General features: G+C 36.7%; 1 protein-coding gene across 1 annotated transcript in view; it reads right to left on the reverse strand.

The window, feature by feature from the left end:
* Nucleotides 1-21,178, reverse strand: part of PARP8 (poly(ADP-ribose) polymerase family member 8) — a 175,274-nt gene that overhangs the window by 34,125 nt on the left and 119,971 nt on the right. Inside the window, exons 10-14 of the mRNA XM_082835521.1 lie at nt 15,976-16,042; nt 11,034-11,159; nt 9,955-10,519; nt 8,287-8,337; nt 8,086-8,181 (exon numbers count right to left, since the gene is read on the reverse strand). Coding sequence (XP_082691647.1) covers nt 8,086-8,181; nt 8,287-8,337; nt 9,955-10,519; nt 11,034-11,159; nt 15,976-16,042 — 905 coding nt within the window. The remainder of the gene's footprint in view (nt 1-8,085; nt 8,182-8,286; nt 8,338-9,954; nt 10,520-11,033; nt 11,160-15,975; nt 16,043-21,178) is intronic.

Here is a 21,178-nt window from a genome sequence, read left to right on the forward strand (position 1 = left end):
GCTGACCCATTATTTTAAAAAATAAACCTACGTTCTTAATGTAAAGCTATGGATTAATTACTTTATAGACACTCCTTTTCTTTCCCGCATTTTTTTTTACTGAGAAGTGGACTTTCTTCCCATACTCAAATTTGTAAGGCTGATTTCTGGGAATATCCTGTTACTGCAACTGTTTGAAGAAGGAAATCAGGTACGATAGAAAACTTGCTTTTGGCGGGGAGAAAAGAAAGTTTGCTATCATACTGAAAAATCTGAAGTAGAACTACACATTACATTCTTATAAAAATAATTTTATCTTCCTTTTTTTTATTTGGTAAGGAAAGTGCTATATTATGAATTTCTTTGATTATTCGTAGAATAACCTTTTTAGACATGTTCATTAGCATTTGGAATTTCCTCTTATAACGGTTCTTTTCTTTTAACATCTTTATTGGAGTATAACTGCTTTACAACGGTGTGTTAGTTTCTGCTTTATAACAAAGTGAATCAGCTATACATATACATATATCCCCATATCTCCTCCCTCTTGCATCTCCCTCCCACCCTTCCTTTCCCACCCCTCTAGGTGGACACAAAGCACGGAGCTGATCTCCCTGTGCTATGTGGCTGCTTCCCACTAGCTATCTATTTTACATTTGGTAGTGTATATATGTCCATGCCACTCTCTCACTTCGTCCCAGCTTACCCTTCCCCCTCCCTGTGTCCTCAAGTCCATTCTCTATGTCTGTGTCTTTATTCCTGTCCTGCCCCTAGGTTCTTTAGAACCATTTTTTTTTTTAAGATTCCATATATATGTGTTAGCATACAGTATGTTTTCTCTTTCTGACTTACTTCACTCTGTATGACAGACTCTAGGTCCATCCACCTCATTACAAATAGCTCAATTTCATTTCTTTTTATGGCTGAGTAATATTCCATTGTATATATGTGCCACATCTTCTTTATCGATTCATCCGATGATGGACACTTAGGTTGTTTCCATCTCCTGGCTATTGTAAATAGAGCTGCAATGAACATTGTGGTACATGACTCTTTTTGAATTATGGTTTTCTCAGGGTATATGCCCAGTAATGGGACTGCTGGGTCGTATGGGAGTTCTATTTTTAGGTTTTTAAGGAACTTCCATACTGTTCTCCATAGTGGCTGTATCAATTTACATTCCCACCAACAGTGCAAGAGGGTTTTCTCTTCTCCACACCCTCTCCAGCATATAGTTTGTAGATTTTTTTTTTTTTTTTTTTTTTTGCGGTACGCAGGCCTCCCACTGTTGTAGCTTCTCCCGCTGCAGAGCACAGGCTCCGGACGTGCAGGCTCAGCGGCCATGGCTCATGGGCCCAGCTGCTCCACGGCTTGTGGGATCTTCCTGGACCGGGTCACGAACCCGTGTCCCCTGCATTGGCAGGCGGACTCTCAACCACTGAACCACCAGGGAAGCCCTGTAGATTTTTTTGATGATGGCCATTCTGACTGATGTGAGGTGATACCTCATTGTAGTTTTGATTTGCATTTCTCTAATGATTAATGATGTTGAGCATCCTTTCATGTGTTTGTTGGCAATCTGTATACCTTCTTTGGAGAAATGACTATTTAGGTCTTCTGCCCATTTCTGGATTGGGTTGTTTGTTTTTTTGATATTGAGCTGCATGAGCTGCTTGTAAATTTTGCAGATTAATTCTTTGTCAGTTGCTTCATTTGCAAATATTTTCTCCCATTCTGAGGGTTGTCTTTTCATCTTGTTTATGTTTTCCTTTTCATTAGGTACCATTTGTTTACTTTTGTTTTTATTTCCATTTCTCTAGGAGGTGTGTCAAAAAGGATCTTGCTGTGATTTATGTCAGAGTGTTCTGCCTATGTTTCTTCCTTTCTTTTTAAAATAGCAACTATAAAGGTAGCAATATTGTGAATAATTTATGTACTATTTAACACCATACTAAGTAAATGCCAGTGAATTTTTAAAGTAACAATGTTATATCAATCATTTTTTACTTGAACATTCTATAGAGTATTCAAGATATAAATGAGTTTAATTTTGATATAACAATTTGCCAACTAGTTTTTGTAGATCACTGACCCTCTCCCATGTTCATCCACATTTTATTTGAGAGGAGTTCAAAATGTCAACACAAGATGGCGTACTAAAAGAAAGTTCTCAAATTGTAAGTAATCAAGATTAGATGTCTCACAGAAAGCACATACTATTCAAGGAAAGAAACTGATTCATTTTTCCTTAATAAAATATGCAGTTATACTGTAATTAGCATTCTCCCACCTTGAGCCAACTTCCAGCCAATACTGTGCTCCCAACAAATTCTGCTATAACTATATCATTTGCACAGAAAACTCCAGCATCAATTCAAAGTAAAATGTAGTCATTGAATAGCTATCGCTAGATAAGTGAAATTGTGTGTTTTATTAAACATACTTTAATGCAAAGTATGTATGCCTAAATATCGCCCAAAATGTACATTATTTACTAATTCGAGTTTACAATAAATCTATTAGTTTCAATTTATAAAATATTATCTATTCTTAAGGTTATACTATTACATTGCCTTCAAAAAATTAGTCCCTATAATGTAAACTGCAAAACCATGGCAATTCCCTCCTGCCATTACACATAACATACATAATATATCTGCAATATAATATTCATTATGCACCATTTAAAAACATGGGGAACTTCATATGTCCCTAAGTTAAGATTCATTTTAGAAATTTTTAAGCTAAGATGAATACATTTTTAATTTTATTTGAATCAAAGCAATTTAAATGTGAGCAGTAAAAACATGTTTCAAAAAAATGGCTTTAAGCCCTAAAGAATATTTTAGAACCTAACTGCACTTTAGAAACTTTGTGTTTTCAATGAATTTAAATTACTTCCTACTGAAAATAGAAATGACACAACTCAAGAGAATCTAGCTATGTATTTATATATAGCACAGTGTAGGTGAGTGGTTTTCAAACCTTTTTTTTGCCATGGTCTTTTTTTTCAAACAAAATATTTCATGTAAGCCCAATATATAAAACAGATAAAAGTGGATACTGTTCCAGTTGGAGCATATGTGCACAGTTCAGTTCTCCTAGCTATAAAACAGGGATAAAATCAGATCTAGTTCACCAGGTTGATAAAAGGACTACGTGAGAAAGAGAACCAAGTGAGATATGGTTTATAAAATCTCCTTGAGGTATACAGAGCCGTTTAAATATTAACAGTATTAGGTAACCTGGATAAGCTGTCTCTTCTACTTGTTTTAACCCAATGTATATACAAAAATTAGTGTTTAATAAGAATTTTCATTGAAGCATATCATGAAGTGGTATTTTTATTTTCATACCCGCAGTTTATCAAAATTCTTAATTTGTTGCTACACTATGTCTTGCTAAAAAAGAAATGAACAATGTAAATACAACTTCATAATTTAAAAACAAGTGTTGAAAACATATGAGAATAATTAAGAATATCTACTGGAAACACAAAACCTATATGCCTTTAATTCTCTGTGTTTCCAGTTTTATAGTCAGTACTTTGGGTGCTTTTCATGGTTCGGAAGACAGACACATTTGGGGTAGGGAAAGATTTACTGTCCATTAAGAAAGACAGATCCACAATAAAATAGGATCAGGCCTGGTTAGTCCCCACTATACATGGTGATCCCTATTGCCCGATAAAACTAAAGTTGTTTGAACATTAAAACCAATTTCTGTTCAATTTGGATGTAAAAATAATTATATTTTTGAACTGAAAGTTTTTTGGCATAACTATTTAGTTTAGCCTTTATTTCAGAACTTGAAATGTTAACTTCTACAAAATGCATTGAGGGGGAGCAGGGAGAAAATAGCCTATGCTTTTTCATCCATTCTTTAACATCAGACCTAAATACAAGAAGACCTACCTGTTTTCCTCAAGGTAAAATGGGACATACCCAGGTTGACCCACACACTCAGTTTCCAAAAAAATGGTCATGGGAGTGCCTTATACTATGACCAAATTATAGCTGGGTATTGTTAATTTTCACTTTGAAAATAAGAACCTTAGTTACAAACATTTGTCTATGGTCCACGGCCAAGACTGGACCACAAAATTATTAGACTCGCAGGTTTCTCTGACCTTGCTTTAGTAGGAAAGAGCATTATTCTCAAGAGGTGACAGTAGCATCTCAGGCCTGATAATCCAGAGCAAGTAATGTGGGACATTTTCACACAGCAGGAGAAGAAAAGGAAATCATAATTCCCACATCACATATTGATGTGAGAAACAGGAAAGTCTGTTAACCAGGGACACAGAGAATGAGCCTCCAGTATCCCTGACAAAGTTCCAACTTTGTAGGGATACTAAGCCACACAACCACGAGTGGTTTTTTCCAACAGGATTCAGCAGCTCACGTACAGGGTTCAGAGAAGACAAACACCCGCATTGATCCAAGAACAGGGTGTTTAATGTGACACTAACAAAAAGACAAGGGCACTAGGAACTTATAGGCTGATAAAAGCAGTGGTGATTTTGGCAGTAACTCCTTGTTTTCTTGTTTTGCGAACACACTTGAAGACCAAGATCAACATTTTAAAGCATCTCCAAGACAGTCCAGCGCATTAACACTCTAGCTGATTCCAAAACGTAGAGAACCAGGGGTTTGGTTTTCTGATCACAATGCAGACTGTACTGCCGAACTGAAATTCTGGGACTCTGAACAACCCTCCTGATATTGTGAGTTTTATGCAGATCCACAGCACTACATGTCAGGACTCACACCTGAGAGTGATATTTATAACCTTTATAAACAAAAGAGAAAATCAGAGCATTGTGGTATTTCTAAATAAGTAAATAAAAAAGTGTGACATGCTTACCTAGACCTCTGAGTAAAGTGGCAGAATAGGAAAGGAGTAAAATTTTAGGACTTTTGGGAAATAGGGGTAAAAGGGGACTTAGGTTATTTAAAAAACAATCAGGCTTGAAGAAAAGAGACAAAATATAAGAAACAATTTGAATTTTGACAGAGAAAGATCTAACAAACGTAATAAACATTAGGCAGAAAAATCTATGGAAATCGAGTTTTATCTAACCTATTCAATCACCCTATGGGGCTATGACTTATCCTCTTTATAGCTCGAGGATTTACTGCAGTTTTTAATGTGTTATATGGGCTGAATATTATATCTGTAATAATTGTTATACCTTATTGAAATTATACACTATGTACATTACTGAAATTATAGTAAAACATATCACGATGTAAATATAAGAAAGAGAAAGAAAAAATGAATATATACCTGATTTAGGTGAAGGAGGTAGTTTTGTTTACTTTTCTTCCTTTGACTATGAGATGTTTCTCTATTTTCATTTCCTGATCTGATTTCATATGTCACTTATCTTACTATTTAAGAAACCAAAGTAAGTTTTCTGATTTCCTTAGATAACAGTCTGAATTGAAGCAACATAAAACCACCTGATAACTAGCTATATTTATTTAGAAAACGTTTTCTCTCTTGTTTACAAAAGCATTTCCATTTCTAGAAAGAGACAGCAAACTTCATTGGTGCAGAAAGATAAAGTAAAACAGAACTTGAAGCAAGGCAAAGAGAATACTAACATCAACTATGATATTTCTATCACCTATTATAGGAATGAACTGACAGCAATTAAACCGTAAGGAGCAAACTCCCAACAATATGTGTGGTAAATTTCCAGGACATAAAAGTAGTTAATTCAAGCACATGAGTCAAGAGTAGCATCATGATTAAGAACCGTGGCCTTGGTGCCATTCTGCCAGGGTTTGAATCCTGTCCCTATTACTTACAAGCAGTGTGACATTAAAAAAATTACGGTTTTCCTCATCTATAGAGCAGGGACAGTATTAATACCTGCCTAATAGGGTTATTTTGAGGATTAAATAAGATAATCCATATAAGGCACTTCAAAAACATGATTACATAAAAAGCATTCAAAAAGCTTATGCCATTAATAACACTACTATTATCTACGGCAAGGAAGATGCCATTGCCATGGATCAAGAAATAAATCAAGAGCCACAGATGCACAACCACAAAGTACAAACAGGCCTCCTTACTGGGATAAACTGACATGGTTAAAGGGTCCTCTCTCCTCTCATCGTAACTATACGTTTCCGTGTATTGACTCAAAATAACAATCTTGCACAAATATTTCATAAATTCTGATTTAGTGAAGTTGGGTTTCGGAATAACAATATATCTCTTTGAGAGGAATAACTGACTGTCAAAAAATAGCATATGGAAAAAAAATAGCATATGGGTGGCAAGAAAAAACTCTTTTATATGTTTCCCATAAACAAATAAAATGAAACAAATATATCATAAAGCCTGAGTCGTTATGGTCATACATGGATATTATATATGTTTTTTAAAGTATAAATCCTGAAATACAAAAAATTTCTAATAAAAGTACGTATTTCTAGGCTTTGCAGTTCATCTTTTCAAACATATATTCCTAAGGACAGGACAAATCTCTCTTAAAAAGTGCAACAGAATCTAGTATGGTGCGTTATACTCATACAGTCTTCAATAAATGTTTGTGATGCATTTTTGAAGTCAGACAAAATCAGGTTCAAAGTTCAGCTTCCACTCATATAGCTGGGTGATGCTAAATAAATCGCCTAACCTCTTTGAATCTTAACCGCCTTATTTGCACCATGGGCACAAAAATACCTACCTAAACCACAGAGTTTTGTGAAAATCAAATAAAGAAGCAGTATGCAAAATGTCTATACAGGGTGCCTGGCACACAGTGCTCAAGTCATCTGCAAACAGACTGCTTTAGTTTTTCCTGTCCAATATGGATACATTCTATTATTCTTCTCTTCTTAATTGCCTGGCTAGAACCTCCAGCACAATGTTGATTAGAAGTGGCAACAGCATCAAAAAGAATAAACTACTTAAAGATAAATTTATCCAAGGATGTGCAAGACTTGAACACTGACACTAAAAAAACAGTGTGAAAAGAAATTTTTAAAGATCTAGATAAATGGAAGGATACCCTGCATTCGTGGATTGGAAGGATTAATATTAAGATGGCAATACTTCCCAAATTGACCGACAGACCCAAAGCAAACCCTATCAAAATTCCATCTGCCTTTTTGGCAGATAAGCTGACCCTAGAATTCATATGGAAATGCAAGGGATCCAAACAGTGAAAGCAATATTATAAAAAAAAAAGTTGGAGGACTCACACTTCTTCATTTCAAACTCACTACAAAGCTACAGTTAGTCAAGACAGTATAGTACAAGTATAAGGACTGACATACGAATCAGTGCAGTAAAATTAAGAGTTGACCAGTAAATCAAAACATCTATCGTCAAATCATTTTCAACAAGAGAGACAAGATCATTTCATTGGGGAAGAAGAGTCTTTTCAACAAATGGTGCTTAGACAACTAGATATCTACATGCAGTAGAATGAATCTGGACAACAACCTCACACCATAAGCAAAAATTAACTCAAAAAGGATCAATGTCTTAAATGTAAGATATAAACTATAAACTCTTTGAAGGAAATAATTGGATAATAATTCCAATTATCCAATTGAGATATAGGATATTGGATAATTCTCCCCCAAAATACCACTTATATTTTGATTCTTATTTCCATACTCCCTTAATAATGCCACAAATGTGTTAGTGAGTTGGCATTTTTTCGAAATCTTTACTCTAATTCTCCAGATTCTACTACATACCTCTTCTAACTGGAACAATGACTACCGTCTACTCTCTGTATTAACTATCTTTAAATTGTGCTTTTTTGAAAAAAGTGTTTACAAGTTTACATATATATACATATCGATATGGATGGATATAGAGATAGATGAATAGACAATGAAGTGATAAATAAGCACATGTGAGAAATAAGAAACATTTTGCTAATATGAAACAGCTTGATCTCTCACAGACTCCTTCAGAAATAGTGACTCATTTGTCAAAATTATGACTTTGTGTATTACGTAACTGGCTCAATAGAGAGTATTTACTGTAAATGCAGTTATTTACTTATTTATTCTTATATCTTAACCCTCTTCATTGATATTCTAAACTGCCATTCCACCAGTGAGAACTTACCCTAAGCATGGGGCCATTTTGAAACACATGTGGCTCGTCACAAACCACACAGTATTCATTCAACACAGGGATCCGCTGTTCAGCAAACTCAATTGTCTGAATAAGACAATAAAGAGAAAGAATGAAGTCAAGTTCATGAAGGATTTGAAAACCCACTAAAGGCTAAACTATTTCTACAACGGATGGAGGCTTGGCTCATACCTGCACTAGGAAGCCACGGTCTCGTATTGGAATACATTTGGCACCATTTGGCTATAAAAAGCAAAGGAGAAGAAAATAATTTTTTAATTAGGAAAATATATAAATTATAGCCTTTTACTTTTGCAACAGTGAATACAGATGTGATCTAAGATCACCTGTAATGTGAATTAAATCACTGATTATGACATCGAGATTTTAGAATTTAGTATAATGCCCTTTCCTCCATTACTATTGCAATCTTTGTTTAAACTAAATGAGCAGCATTCTTAATTTCTGATCTTCTAATAAAAATGAGTGGCATCTTTAAATGATCACAAAAACTCGTTGCCTCTATTACTCATCACTGATTGCTCCCACTTCCTCATTTAGATTATTTCAATCTCATTTTACAATCAGATAGAATTATTTCTCCAAGGACGTACTAGACAGCTGCTGTAAGGGGTACAATACTAAACTACTGTATTAGGCTTAACCATACAGGAGGACATTAAGACATATTCTTTTACAGAATATCCGAAATTATCTTTCTTAGGTGAAACTAACCATGGGAAACTTTCTACTATGTAACTCTGACATAATTACTTTTCTATATGTCTTTAATACTTAGTTTTGAGAAGAAATGGGCTTTGGGGATATCCACCTAAAATTACCAACATACTCATATACATTTTCTTAACACAAATAAAATTTCATGGTATAATTTACAATGTAATTTTAGAAATAAATCTATACATGAGCACCACAACTTTCTGAAAATGTATCTTATTTTTTTTCAGTTTCATCTATTGCTTGGTATATCTGTATTAATAAAGAGTTAAATACGTTCCTCCCTAACAAACACAAATTTACTAAAAGCAAACAAAACTTTTTGTCAATTCTTTTATGTAATTAATATACATAAGATAGGTCTGTTTCTTTATGTGAAACTGGCTATAATGCTGATCACTCTAGAGGTAAACTTTGTGTAAGACTGACTCCCAATAAATACCACCCAAAGTACTTAAGCTTTAATACAGTCACCTCCCAGGCCCATCTCCCCATGCAAAACAGCTTCAGGACAAAGTGACTTCAGTTTCATAAAGTAGACACTGAGAGCAGCTTTAAGTGAGGCTCAGGGATACAGCTGTAACTGTTACTTCTCTCCACAAGTTCATGGGCAAAGTTGTCCTCTTATATACAATAGGAAGGACACCACTCTTAATTATTGGAAATAAATAAATAAAATAAAACATCAACAATTTTTATTCTAAAAAAAAATTTATCAGACAAACTCTGAGCTCCACTACTTTTGTGAGAAAACCAGAGATTAGATAAACCTACTTAATAAAACATTAAAAATGCTATGCTTGCTTAAAAGGACAGGCTTTGTGAATCCAATGGACTTCCTTCCATTTTTAGTAGCATTCATTCCCGTGACAGGACTCTGGACTAGACCTCAAATTGACAGCCACATTTATTTTTTCAGAATCAAAACGAACATTCCAGTACCAGTTGCAAATGTCTGGTATGCAAAATAACATCCAAAAGAAAAAAATTGTAAATTTTAAAAAACAAAAACAAAACTGTGCTTCTTTCCTTTCCCAGCTCTTACAAAACAAACAAACTAACAAAACCCTCTACTGCCCCTTAGCTGACATTTAAGAACTCAAGATGAAAATATGTACGCACAGCAGGCTGGGAAGATGAAGATGATGATGGTGTTAAGATACCAATGAGCCCTGAGGTAAGAGAGAGCCTCCGGCCCTCTGCGCTGGGTTCCTTGAAAAGCTCCGTTTTGGATGACTTGGGGGCACTGGAGTAAGACTTGCTGAGCAACTTGTGATTCTTGAGTCCATATAATTCTTCCATTCTGAGGTTACTGGAATAAGACCTGCTTAGCAGTTTGTGAGGCTTCAGGCTGGCGTTGTGCTCACAGCGCGGGTCTCCAGAACAAGAGCGAGTCAAGAGTTTGTGCGACTTGAGAGCGAGGCAGTCCTCCTGCTTGACGGCTGCAGGGCAGGGACGGTTCAAGAGCTTGTGTGACTTAATGGTCGTCACCGCCTGCTCAGCCCGGGGGTCGCTGGACAGCGAGCGACCGAAGGTCCTGTGTGGCTTCGGGGCGCACACGTCCTCCGTCTTGACTGTGCTGGAACAAGTCCTCCGCAGCAGCTTATGCGTCTTGGAGATCCCGTCTTGCTCCGATTTCAGTTTGGATTTGCTTTTTCCACAACCAGGGGGAGGATAACTTGGCGACCTTCAAAATGCAACAATTAACAGGGCAAATCGTGAGTGCAACAGACCATGGAGAACACTTGTCGGGCTCAATCAACTCAACTCTGTTACAAATACCATGTCTTTTTAATCCAGCTTATCCAGCCAAAATGGAAACCAAATATGTATGGAAAGATCACAGGGACTGAATTCTATGTTTCCTGGAAAGCAAAAAAGCTTTGTCCAGTTTGTTTTTCCCTCCTACCTATCCCAGAGCCCTATGAAGGACTAATTTTGGTAGGGAAAACTCTATGTGATTAGAAACCAAACAATGTAACTTCAGTAAATTTAACCCATGTAAAGGAAACACAAACTCAAAACATAGAAATGAGTATCCGTGTTTTTTGATGGAACGGATGTAACTTGGTCTGTTCTCTAAAGTCATAAAGAAAATAAACAGATGCCAAGACTGTAGCAAGAATGCTTTGAATTAAATAAGCATGGAATATCACAGGTGTAGCGTTTAGTAAGACGACGGAAAGACGTCTGTTACCCACCTGCGCAAGGTAGAAAATAGATGCAGGGGAGACTTCACTTTCTTCTCTGACAGCTTCTTATTGTGCAGGCAACTAGATTTTTCTTTGCTCTGTTTCCACTGCTGTGTAACAAATGTCTGCATGATTCTGTCAAACCAAAGGTCAGTTTGTTATCCCAGTTCCAAGGTAATTTAATATCAGATTTCTGTATGGATTATGTAGAGAATGCATTTATCAAAGGAAAATAAATGCATGGTAATTAGGCGGAGTTTAATTTTGAACCATACAAGATGTCTTCTTGTGTAGGAAAGCATCCTATAGAAAATTTCTATGATTTTACTGTGTTACGATTAATAATTAATTACTGTGACATAATTAAAAATACAAACGATTAAGAAGTTGATAAAAGAATAAGGATATAAAGAGATTTATAAGGACGGCCTTTAGGATCAACACCTTTAGCTGAGGTGGCAAGAGAAAAGTCTGAATTATTCTGTTGGCGCTAGCAACACAGGTTTTAAAAAATGTTTTGTTAGTAATTATGATCTATTAAGATAAAGTAAAGTTCTTTTCCTTCTCCTTGATTTGCTTATGTATTTTTCTTCACGAGAAGGAAAACAAAATGAAAGTACAAAATCGTAAACAAAAATAAGCCATGCAAAATTGACTCTATGGAGAATGAGGAGGTCAGCAAGTTTTACGTTCAGCACAGCCGCCATTCACTTTAAAATGTGCTGGTGTTTTAAAAGATGGTGAGCCTCTAAGAATTTTTAGTTCCTATCCTAAGGCAGGAATTTGGTAACTTCTGATCTCAATATTTTCTAAGTCAAGACCATGGCATCACTGTTTTGTGATAAAGAATTCTAGAACGTCAAAGGTGGATTTAAGAAAGACACAGCCTTGTTTTCTGAGAAGGGTCTCAGGCTGTGACAGCTTCTCTGGATCCCATCCCTCCAGTGACAATGGAGGAGAGTCCCTTAAGGCTGATACTTAAGTAGAGGCAAAATTTTACAATTAAACATTGTGCGCAGTAAATTAAACATTTTGATTTTCTTTCCCAAGTCAATTCAGCAGGTCCTGCTTTCCTGCTCTTTTCAGTTGTTTCTAACACAGATTGCTTTTGTACCAGGAAGATGGTACCAATATCTACTATTTACAATACAGCAGGGTGTGAAAGAGGAGCTTTATATACAGATTTTTTTTTCTCCTTCCACACATTTCACAAGTAAGGTGAGGAAGTGAAATCTGTCCAAGTTAGCCTGGATTGTAAGCAGAGCTGTAACACCTATGTTATCCAACACGGGGAGACCTATGTTAACGTATGTTATTCAAAAGGGGCAGCTGTGACTCTTAGCACTAGGCCAATTATTATTTTTTTGAGATCCTTCAGGTCTCACCACATTAACTCAGATCGCCAGAAACTACATCACTCAGACTAACTACCCCAAACTTTAGTGAGCTAGCTTAGATGAATTCAGAGGAAACGTGCAATTATTTGCGGTCTTTTTAGCTGTAGAGGTAGTGAGGAAGGTAAAGCTGCAGTCAGTGATGCATGATTCCAAATTTGCAGTAAATTCTCCCTAGAGCTCAGGATGAGGGAAAGTTCTTATTTTCCACTTAATCTTTGAAGGTTTTTTTCTCCCAAGATTTCATCAAGATTTAAATGTAACAGTAATATTAAGGTCATCATTTTCCCTTGTACTTAACCTGAAATCTCCAGTGACACCACCCTTTGTACCAAGCAGATTCAGATTCTTTTCCTCCTATGAAAAATTGCCATTCCTGTGTACCACTCCCTAAGAAACCAAGCAAGTGCTTCTCTGATTCTTGACAGGCTAACTGGAACAAAAAATAACAAGTAAAAGAGCTAAAATTGTTCCCACTTTCATATTACATTAGCGTTCTAAAGTGTGACTTCAACATCTAAAACTAGTAATTCTTAAACTTGCACACCCAAATCCCTACATGTTCTTGGATTCGAAAGGGAGGAGTTAACTACCTCCTATAAGAAATTCAATATAGTGTTTCATTTCAACTGTGATCTGAAATATACATATGAGCACATTTGGTATAATGACCACCCCCTTATAATAGAGAGGCACCGAGAGATTTCAGTGCTCACACTGGTGTTTGAGTTTGTGCTGTCACTAAGAACTACTATAATTGCCATTGGCTGATGATAAAAGAAGAGAAAAAGACTTCAAGGTAAATTATACATTCACATCAACTGAAGACCGGATGAGGTCACAGCCAGCTATGTGAACAAAGCTTCCAGGGTAGTTCAGAAGAGAAAGGGAATACACGTGGGTAACACGATGATCCTCTACATGCTGAAATGGGCACTATAGTAGTCAGTACTGTGTTCAAACTGTGGTGGTGAAATAGCTTCAGCGAAATGACACCACCCATCAAGTTAAATTAGTATATTAATTTGAAATTTGAATGTTTCATTTTGATTTGCACATCAGTTATAAATTGAATTTTGTGTTATAAATGTGAACTCAACATATGAAGAATTTACACCATACTTTATGTTTGTATATACTTCAGGCAATGTTGGAGATTTGCAATGTATTTTTTTCCTTTTAGAAACAACTTAAGGGGCTTCCCCGGTGGCACAGTGGTTGAGAGTCCGCCTGCCGATGCAGGGGACACGGGTTCGTGCCCCGGTCTGGGAAGATCCCACATGCCGCGGAGCAGCTGGGCCCATGAGCCATGGCCGCTAAGCCTGTGCGTCCGGAGCCTGTGCTCCGCAACGGGAGAGTCCACAACAGTGAGAGGCCCAGGTATCGCAAAAAAAACAAAAACAAAAACAGAAAAAAGCAACTTAAGTTTGATCAACATCAATTCAACATAAAGTCACACACAGTTTAAGATTATTTCCATAGTCTGTGATATGCTTCGCCTTTGATTGACAGATACCCTATTCAAGGCTGATCACTTTATTACATCTGTTTGGGGTCAGTATTTTCTCTTTCAGGCTCTTTTAATGACCTCACATTTCCCCAATATCCATTCAATGATGAAAATATATTCCAAGCCTTATTAAGACAAAGGAGTATCTAGGATTATATGAGAGGCAGATTAGTGGATGGATCAAAAGTATTGATATGGAGTCAAATTCTTGCTGTACCACTTTCTCAGTGTGTGAGCTTAACCAAGTTGCTTAAGCTCCCGGGGCCTGGGCTTCATCATCTAGGAAACATGGAGAGTAACAGTACCTGCTTGATAGGGTTGTTGTGAAGATCAAGGGAGCTAATATATGTCACTATTCTAAGTGCCTGACATGTAAGCAGCACTGCATAAGCATTTGCTGTTGCCGTTGTTTAGACTCTTACTGCCAGAAACACACAAGATAAAGAATCACAGAAAAAGTTTAATGAGTGTTTCTTATTTCCTGAGCAAAAACAAAGGGCCTAGATTCTAAATCTGCCTTCCTAACTTGCTGTGTGTTTCTGGAAAATAACCTCTTTATATTTCAATTTCCTCTTATGACATTGCGAGGATGAGATCAGATTTTGAAATTTTATTATATATAATTTTAGACTAGAAGATCGCAGACAAACCCAGTTATTTATAATTAAGGTAAGAAACTAAATTAGTCTAAAATTAATCAAGGGTCATTAAATAAAGTTCTAGTTCATATACCAAACTTTTCATATAATTAAAATCTGCCCATAAAAGTAAATAACTTTTTAAAAATGTTAAACATTTGGGTGGAACTATTAATAAAATGTTACATATTCTACAAGGTGATTCAACAGTGAGTACAGAGTATAGCTTTCCTTAATTTCTCAGGGTTGGGATTACACACATAATTTCTTTTTCTGAGCTCAATGTCATTAAGGGTAGGAAGCTATCTATTCCTAGACTTCTGTGCTTTTATAATTGTTGTCTCATTTGGACCAATGGCATTTCACCCCTCCCCCCAAGAAAAGTTCTTAAGTGGCTTACAAAAGTACATAAAGTAGAACTCCGGACTTTGAGTGATAATCATAGTCAATATAGATTCTTCAGTTGTAACCAATGCACCACTCCAGCAGGAGATGTTGATAATAGGGAAGCTATGGGCAGGGGCATATGCAAAATCTCAGTACCTTCCTCTCAATTTTGCTGTGAACCTAAAACCGCTCTTAAAATAATGAGGGAGAAAATTGGATGAGGGAAAAAAATCATAGGGGGGAAGAAAAAAAACATGTGCTAAGATGAGGTGGTGGCCAACTTGAATGGCTTAACATAGAAGGCAGGCTCCATGCTTAGTTCCAAGACCTGTAAGATACTGGCTTGAAAAACAAAATCCAATTGAAAAAACAAAGCCAATTGCACTGGAAAAGGATACCTAATCCGGTACAGGAAACTGAGAAAATTTCCCCTGTGATTTTTTTTCCCTCATCCAATTTTCTCCCTCATTTTAAAAATTATTTTTAATTTAATGATTTTATTTTTTTAGAGCAGTTTTAGGTGCACAGAAAAATTGAGAGGAAGGTACTGAGATTTTGCATATGCCCCTGCTCATAGCTTCCCTATTATCAACATCTCCTGCCGGAGTGGTGCATTTGTTACAACTGATGAATCTATATTGAGTCCTTAAAAAGAAAACACTGCATAATATAATGTGCTAAATATATGTTGCAAATTGAATTTAGTTTCAAAGATGTGGAATTCTAAACATTAAGGGTTTATCTTCTAATTTTTATATGCCCACCTCCTCAGGTGGAAGGCAGGATGTTAGAGGGAGGAGAGTGAATCCAGGGGGGGCAGATGGAAGGAATCTGGCTCAGTTCTAAAGTGAGCTCTGCCAACTAAATTATTGATGCAGCTCTTAGCATCAGGACGACTTCCGCTCCTGAGGCATTTACTTCAAAAAGCTTTGTTGAATAAAAATGGGGCGGGGAGTGGTGAGCAAAATGAGAACTCAGTTCTCTTTAATAGAAATTTCTTTTTTATTCATTGGAAAACTTACTTTTTCAGCTGATGTCCCAGTCCAAATCTCTCTTTTGTGGAAATCTGAAAGACATCAACAGTGGGCACTGCAAAGGAAAAAAAAATCAGCCTAAATGTTGAGTTGAAACTCAACCATCAGCCAGGAAAAAGTCTGAAAAGTAATATATATATATATTACTATGTATATGTAATATATATGTATATACATACATACACATTTTAAAATAGTCTACACACAATCCTACACATGGCTATTTATGCTTTATAGAGAGATTTTGGAGATCATTCTAGGTTAGTATATATTATATATACTAATGTATAATATATGCATATGTAAATGCACAATATATATAATAATGAAGAATGATCTCCAAAAATATATATTAAGTGTAAATAGCCATGTGTAGGATAGTTTGCACACTATTCCTTAGGTGGAAGAGAGACAAGTTTGTATACACACAGACCTTTTTTAAAGAATAAAACAATGGAGGATGACAGTAGGCATAGGATACTTACTTTTCACTGCACACCCTCTTGTGTGCTTCATATTTTTATCAGATATATAGATTTCTATAAGTTAATAACTATGCTGCTTATGAAATTGATAACCTCCAAAAGAGTCACTCACCATTCATTATTCACTGGTTTAAAGGGTATTTATTGTTTTCTCACTGTGCCAGCCACTATAGATAGAGTAGCAAAAAACACACACCAATATCCCTGCTCTCATGAGCCTTAGTAAAGAGAAGGAGACAGACAAAAAATATATAAGAAAATAGATTAAATGTCACGTGGTGATAAAGGCTCTGGATAAAAATAAAGACAGAAAAGGGTGGGGGGGGCTGAAGGTTATGTGGGCATAAACAGACTTCAACATAAGATAATATGGCATGAAGAAAAGGATCCCAGCCAGAGGAAACACAGGGCAGTACCCCTGAGGAAGAAATGTGCTTCAGTATTCTAGGACCAGCAGGGAGAGCTGGAGACGAGTGAACAAGGTATCTCATTAGGAGATGAGATGAGAAAAGGACCACAAACAGTGTAGGTTCCCTGTAAAGAGCAAGAATAGAAATAGGAAAATCAGTCTGGAACTCATTACAGTAATTAAGGGAAGAGTATAGTGGCTTGGATTAGCAGAGATGGTGAACATTTTGGATTCACACTCTCTGGGAGAGCTGACAGATTTTGCTGATGGACTGAATTTAAAGTGTCAGAAAAAGAAAGGAGTCAGGGATGAATCAAAGGATTTTTGGCCTCAGCAACCAGAAGGATGAAACGTACCAATTCCTGGTATGTGAAAGACTGCAAGAGGATCAGGTTTGGAGCAGCGGGGAAGACTGCCAACTTGACTCCGGCTATTGTAAATTTGAGATGCTTATTTGTCACTCAAGTGGAAAAGTTAAGTAGGCAACTGGATAAAGAAATCCAGTGTTTACGCATTTCAGATGAGAGGAATGTGCTAAAGACATAAATGTGGGGGGAATTCCCTGGCGGTCCAGTGGTTAGGACTCCGAGCTCTCACTGCCGAGGGTCCGGGTTCAACCCCTGGTAGGGGAACTAAGATCCCACCAGTCCCACGGCACAGACAAAAAAAAAAAAGACTTATATGTGGAAGAGCAAAAATACATATGTACTTAAAGGCACGAGGCTGGATGAGAAACGAGTGAGTGTAGATGGCGGAGAGAAGTCTAAGGATTCAGCCTGAGCCATTCAGTATGTAGAGGCTCAGCAAACAAGGCTGAAGAGGAATGGCTGGGAGGGTGGAAGATTCCAGAATTAATAGGTTAATCTGGACATATATTCAAAAAAAATTTCCAAGGAGGGGGTAAACAACTGTTAATCAAATACTGCTAAGTTAATTAAGATGAGGATTCAAAATTGGTCATGGGGTCATTAAGCAATATTCTAGTCACTGGTGACATTGACAAGAGCAGCGTTTGTGAAATGATGCATCCAAAGCACATCTACAGCGTATTCAAGGAGAAAAAAAGAGGAAAGAAAATGAAGGAAGCTAGAGGGCAGACAGCAGAAGCAAGAAGAACTACAATCCTGCAGCCTGTGGAATGAAAATGACATTCACAGAAAGACAGACCAAATGAAAAGGCAGAGGACTATGTACCAGATGAAGGAAGAAGATAAAACCCCAGAAAAACAACTAATATATATGCTGTCTACAAGAGACCCACTTCAGACCTAGGAACACATACAGACTGAAAGTGAGGGGATGGAAAAAGATATACCATGCAAATGGAAATCAAAAGAAAGCTGGAGTAGCAATACTCATATCAGATAAAAGAGACTTCAAAATAAAGAATGTTGCAGGAGACAAGGAAGGACACTACCTAAAAATCAAGGGATCAATCCAAGAAGAAGATACAGCAATTATAAATATATATGCACCCAATATAGGAGCACCTCAATACATAAGGCAAGTGCAAAAAGCTATAAAAGAGGAAATCGACAGTAACACAATAATAGTGGGGGACTTTAACACCTCACTTACACCAATGGACAGATCATCCAGAAAGAAAATTAAGAAGAAAACACAAGCTTTAAATGACACAATAGAACAGATAGATTTAATTGATATTTATAGGACATTCCAGCCAAAACCAGCAGATTACACTTTCTTCTCAAGTGTGCAAGGAACATTCTCCAGGACAGATCACATCTTGGGTCACAAATCAAGCCTTGGTAAACTTCAGAAAACTGAAATCAGGGCTTCCCTGGTGGCGCAGTGGTTGAGAGTCCGCCTGCCGATGCAGGGGACGCAGGTTCGTGCCCCGGTCCGGGAAGATCCCACATGCAGCAGAGCGGCTGGGCCCGTGAGCCATGGCCGCTGAGCCTGCGCGTCCGGAGCCTGTGCTCCGCAACGGGAGAGGCCACAACAGTGAGAGGCCCGCGTACCGCAAAAAAAAAAAAAAAAAAGAAGAAGAAAAATGGTCAGAAGACCTAAATAGACATTTCTCCAAGGAAGACATACAGATGGCCAAGAGGCATGTGAAAAGCTGCTCAACATCACTAATGATTAGAGAAATGCAAATCAAAACTACAATGAGGTATCACCTCACACTGGTTAGAATGGGCATCATCAGAAAATCTACAAACAACAAATGCTGGAGAGGGTGTGGAGAAAAGGGAACCCTCTTGCAGTGTTGGTGGGAATGTAAATTGATATAGCCACTACAGAGAACAGTATGGAGGTTCCTTAAAAAACTAAAAATAGAACCACCATATGACCCAGCAATCCCTCTACTGGGCATATACCCAGAGAAAACCATAATTCAAAAAGACACATGCACCCCAATGTTCACTGCAGCACTATTTACAGTAGCCAGGTCATGGAAGCAACCTAAATGCCCATCAACAGACAAATGGATAAAGAAGACGTGGTACATATATACAATGGAATATTACTCAGCCATAAGAAGGAACGAATTTGTAGAGATGTGGATCGACCTAGAGACTGTCATACAGAGTGAAGTAAGTCAGAAAGAGAAAAACAATATCATATTTAATGCATATATGTGGAATCTAGAAAAATGGTACAGATGAACCGGTTTGCAAGGCAGAAATAGAGACACAGATGTAGGGAACAAATGTATGGACACTAAGCGGGGGAAAGCAGTGGGGAGGTGGTGGTGGTCGGATGACTTGGGAGATTGGGATTGACATATACGCACTAATATGTATAAAATAGATAATTAATAGGAACCTGCTGTAGAAAAAATAAATAGAATTAAAAAAAAAACTGAAGTAAGCTAATAGAGACAACTCTAATGAAGATATTTAACAGGCATGGGAAGCAGAGTGTTAGGGACTAAGTTAAGAGTGATTTGAGGTCTAAAGGTGTTTGTTTTAAAGATGAGAGGATTTTTTTTTTTTTCTGAAGGAAATCTTTTAGAAGAAAGAGACATGAACAGTACAAGAAGGAGAGAGAGAACTGCTGGAAGGGTATCTTAATTAGGTGAAAGGAGATGGAAGCTAGCATGCAAATGCAAGGATGATATTGCACAGGAGCATGGGTAGCACCATTCATACTAACAGTTGGGATAACTGTTAGTTATTAATAAGCCAGAGCAAAGACTGTCTTATTAATAGGACAGTCTCAGACCACACATGCTCCACATAGTAAACCAGGCTGGTATCCGCAATTGCCTCACCATCTTGGCCATTAGTCTGAGATACAAACACTCCACTGATCAGAGAAAATGGGTGTTATATCAGCCATCAGCTTCTTTCCTGAAAACATTCTAATCCTTAACATAGAGAGTACATCACTCCAATCCCATGTGTCCCAAACCCAAGGCTATAGAAAAGTGAATAAAAAATCCTAACTTGAAAACTCAGGGGAATTATTTTTTAAAGAAAAAGATGACAAAACTAGAACACAGTGTGCTCTCTCTAAGATTTAAGAAGACACAGTTTCTTCTCAGGCAGATGGGAAAAGTAACTGGGAAGATGGAGGCAAAGAAGCAAAAAGGACCTGGTTTAAAAAAATGCAGAAAAATCCAAAACACACTGAAATCTTCACTGAAGAAAATTGTATAAGACACGTACAGAGAGAAAGAAGAGATATAACGGACACAACTGTTTATCCAGAATATACTAATTATCCTATAAATTAATAATACAAAGGCCAAAACTTATTCATACTATGAATGGCTAGAAAATAAATATCACCAACATTGACTCAATTAGTAGTATAAAATCTGAATGACCCCAAATTTTGGAATACACTGAAAGAGCTAACAAGATGTTACTTCTAAAAATATTCCAAAATTCAAGTGACAAAATTCTTATTACTATTAAAATTAATGCAATTAATTATTGTAATTTATTGTATTTAATGTATTCATATAAGATGTTAGTAATCAGTGAAATTGGATGTAGAGTGTATGAGGACTCTGTACTACCTCTGCAGTTTTTCTGTAAACCTAAAAATGTTTTAGATTAATTTTTTTTAATCTTTGTAAAGGTAATAGATTTTTTTTTAAAGTACAGCAATTTATTAAACAAATACCTTTTATTTTTCTGATTTTTGTCCTGGAACAGGAAGAAATACCAAAAACATTTCAATGCTGAGGACTAAAACTCCAAATTGCAATGTACAAGATGGTTGGTGAGAAGTAAACAAAAGTAATTGTATGCCATCATACGAAAAGCAAGTCACATACAGAATAAAATTTGTTCCTGTACTATATCTACTAAGTTAAATCATG

This window comes from Leucopleurus acutus (assembly GCF_964270905.1).
Source record: "Leucopleurus acutus genome assembly, chromosome: 3".
NCBI lineage: Eukaryota > Metazoa > Chordata > Mammalia > Artiodactyla > Delphinidae > Leucopleurus > Leucopleurus acutus.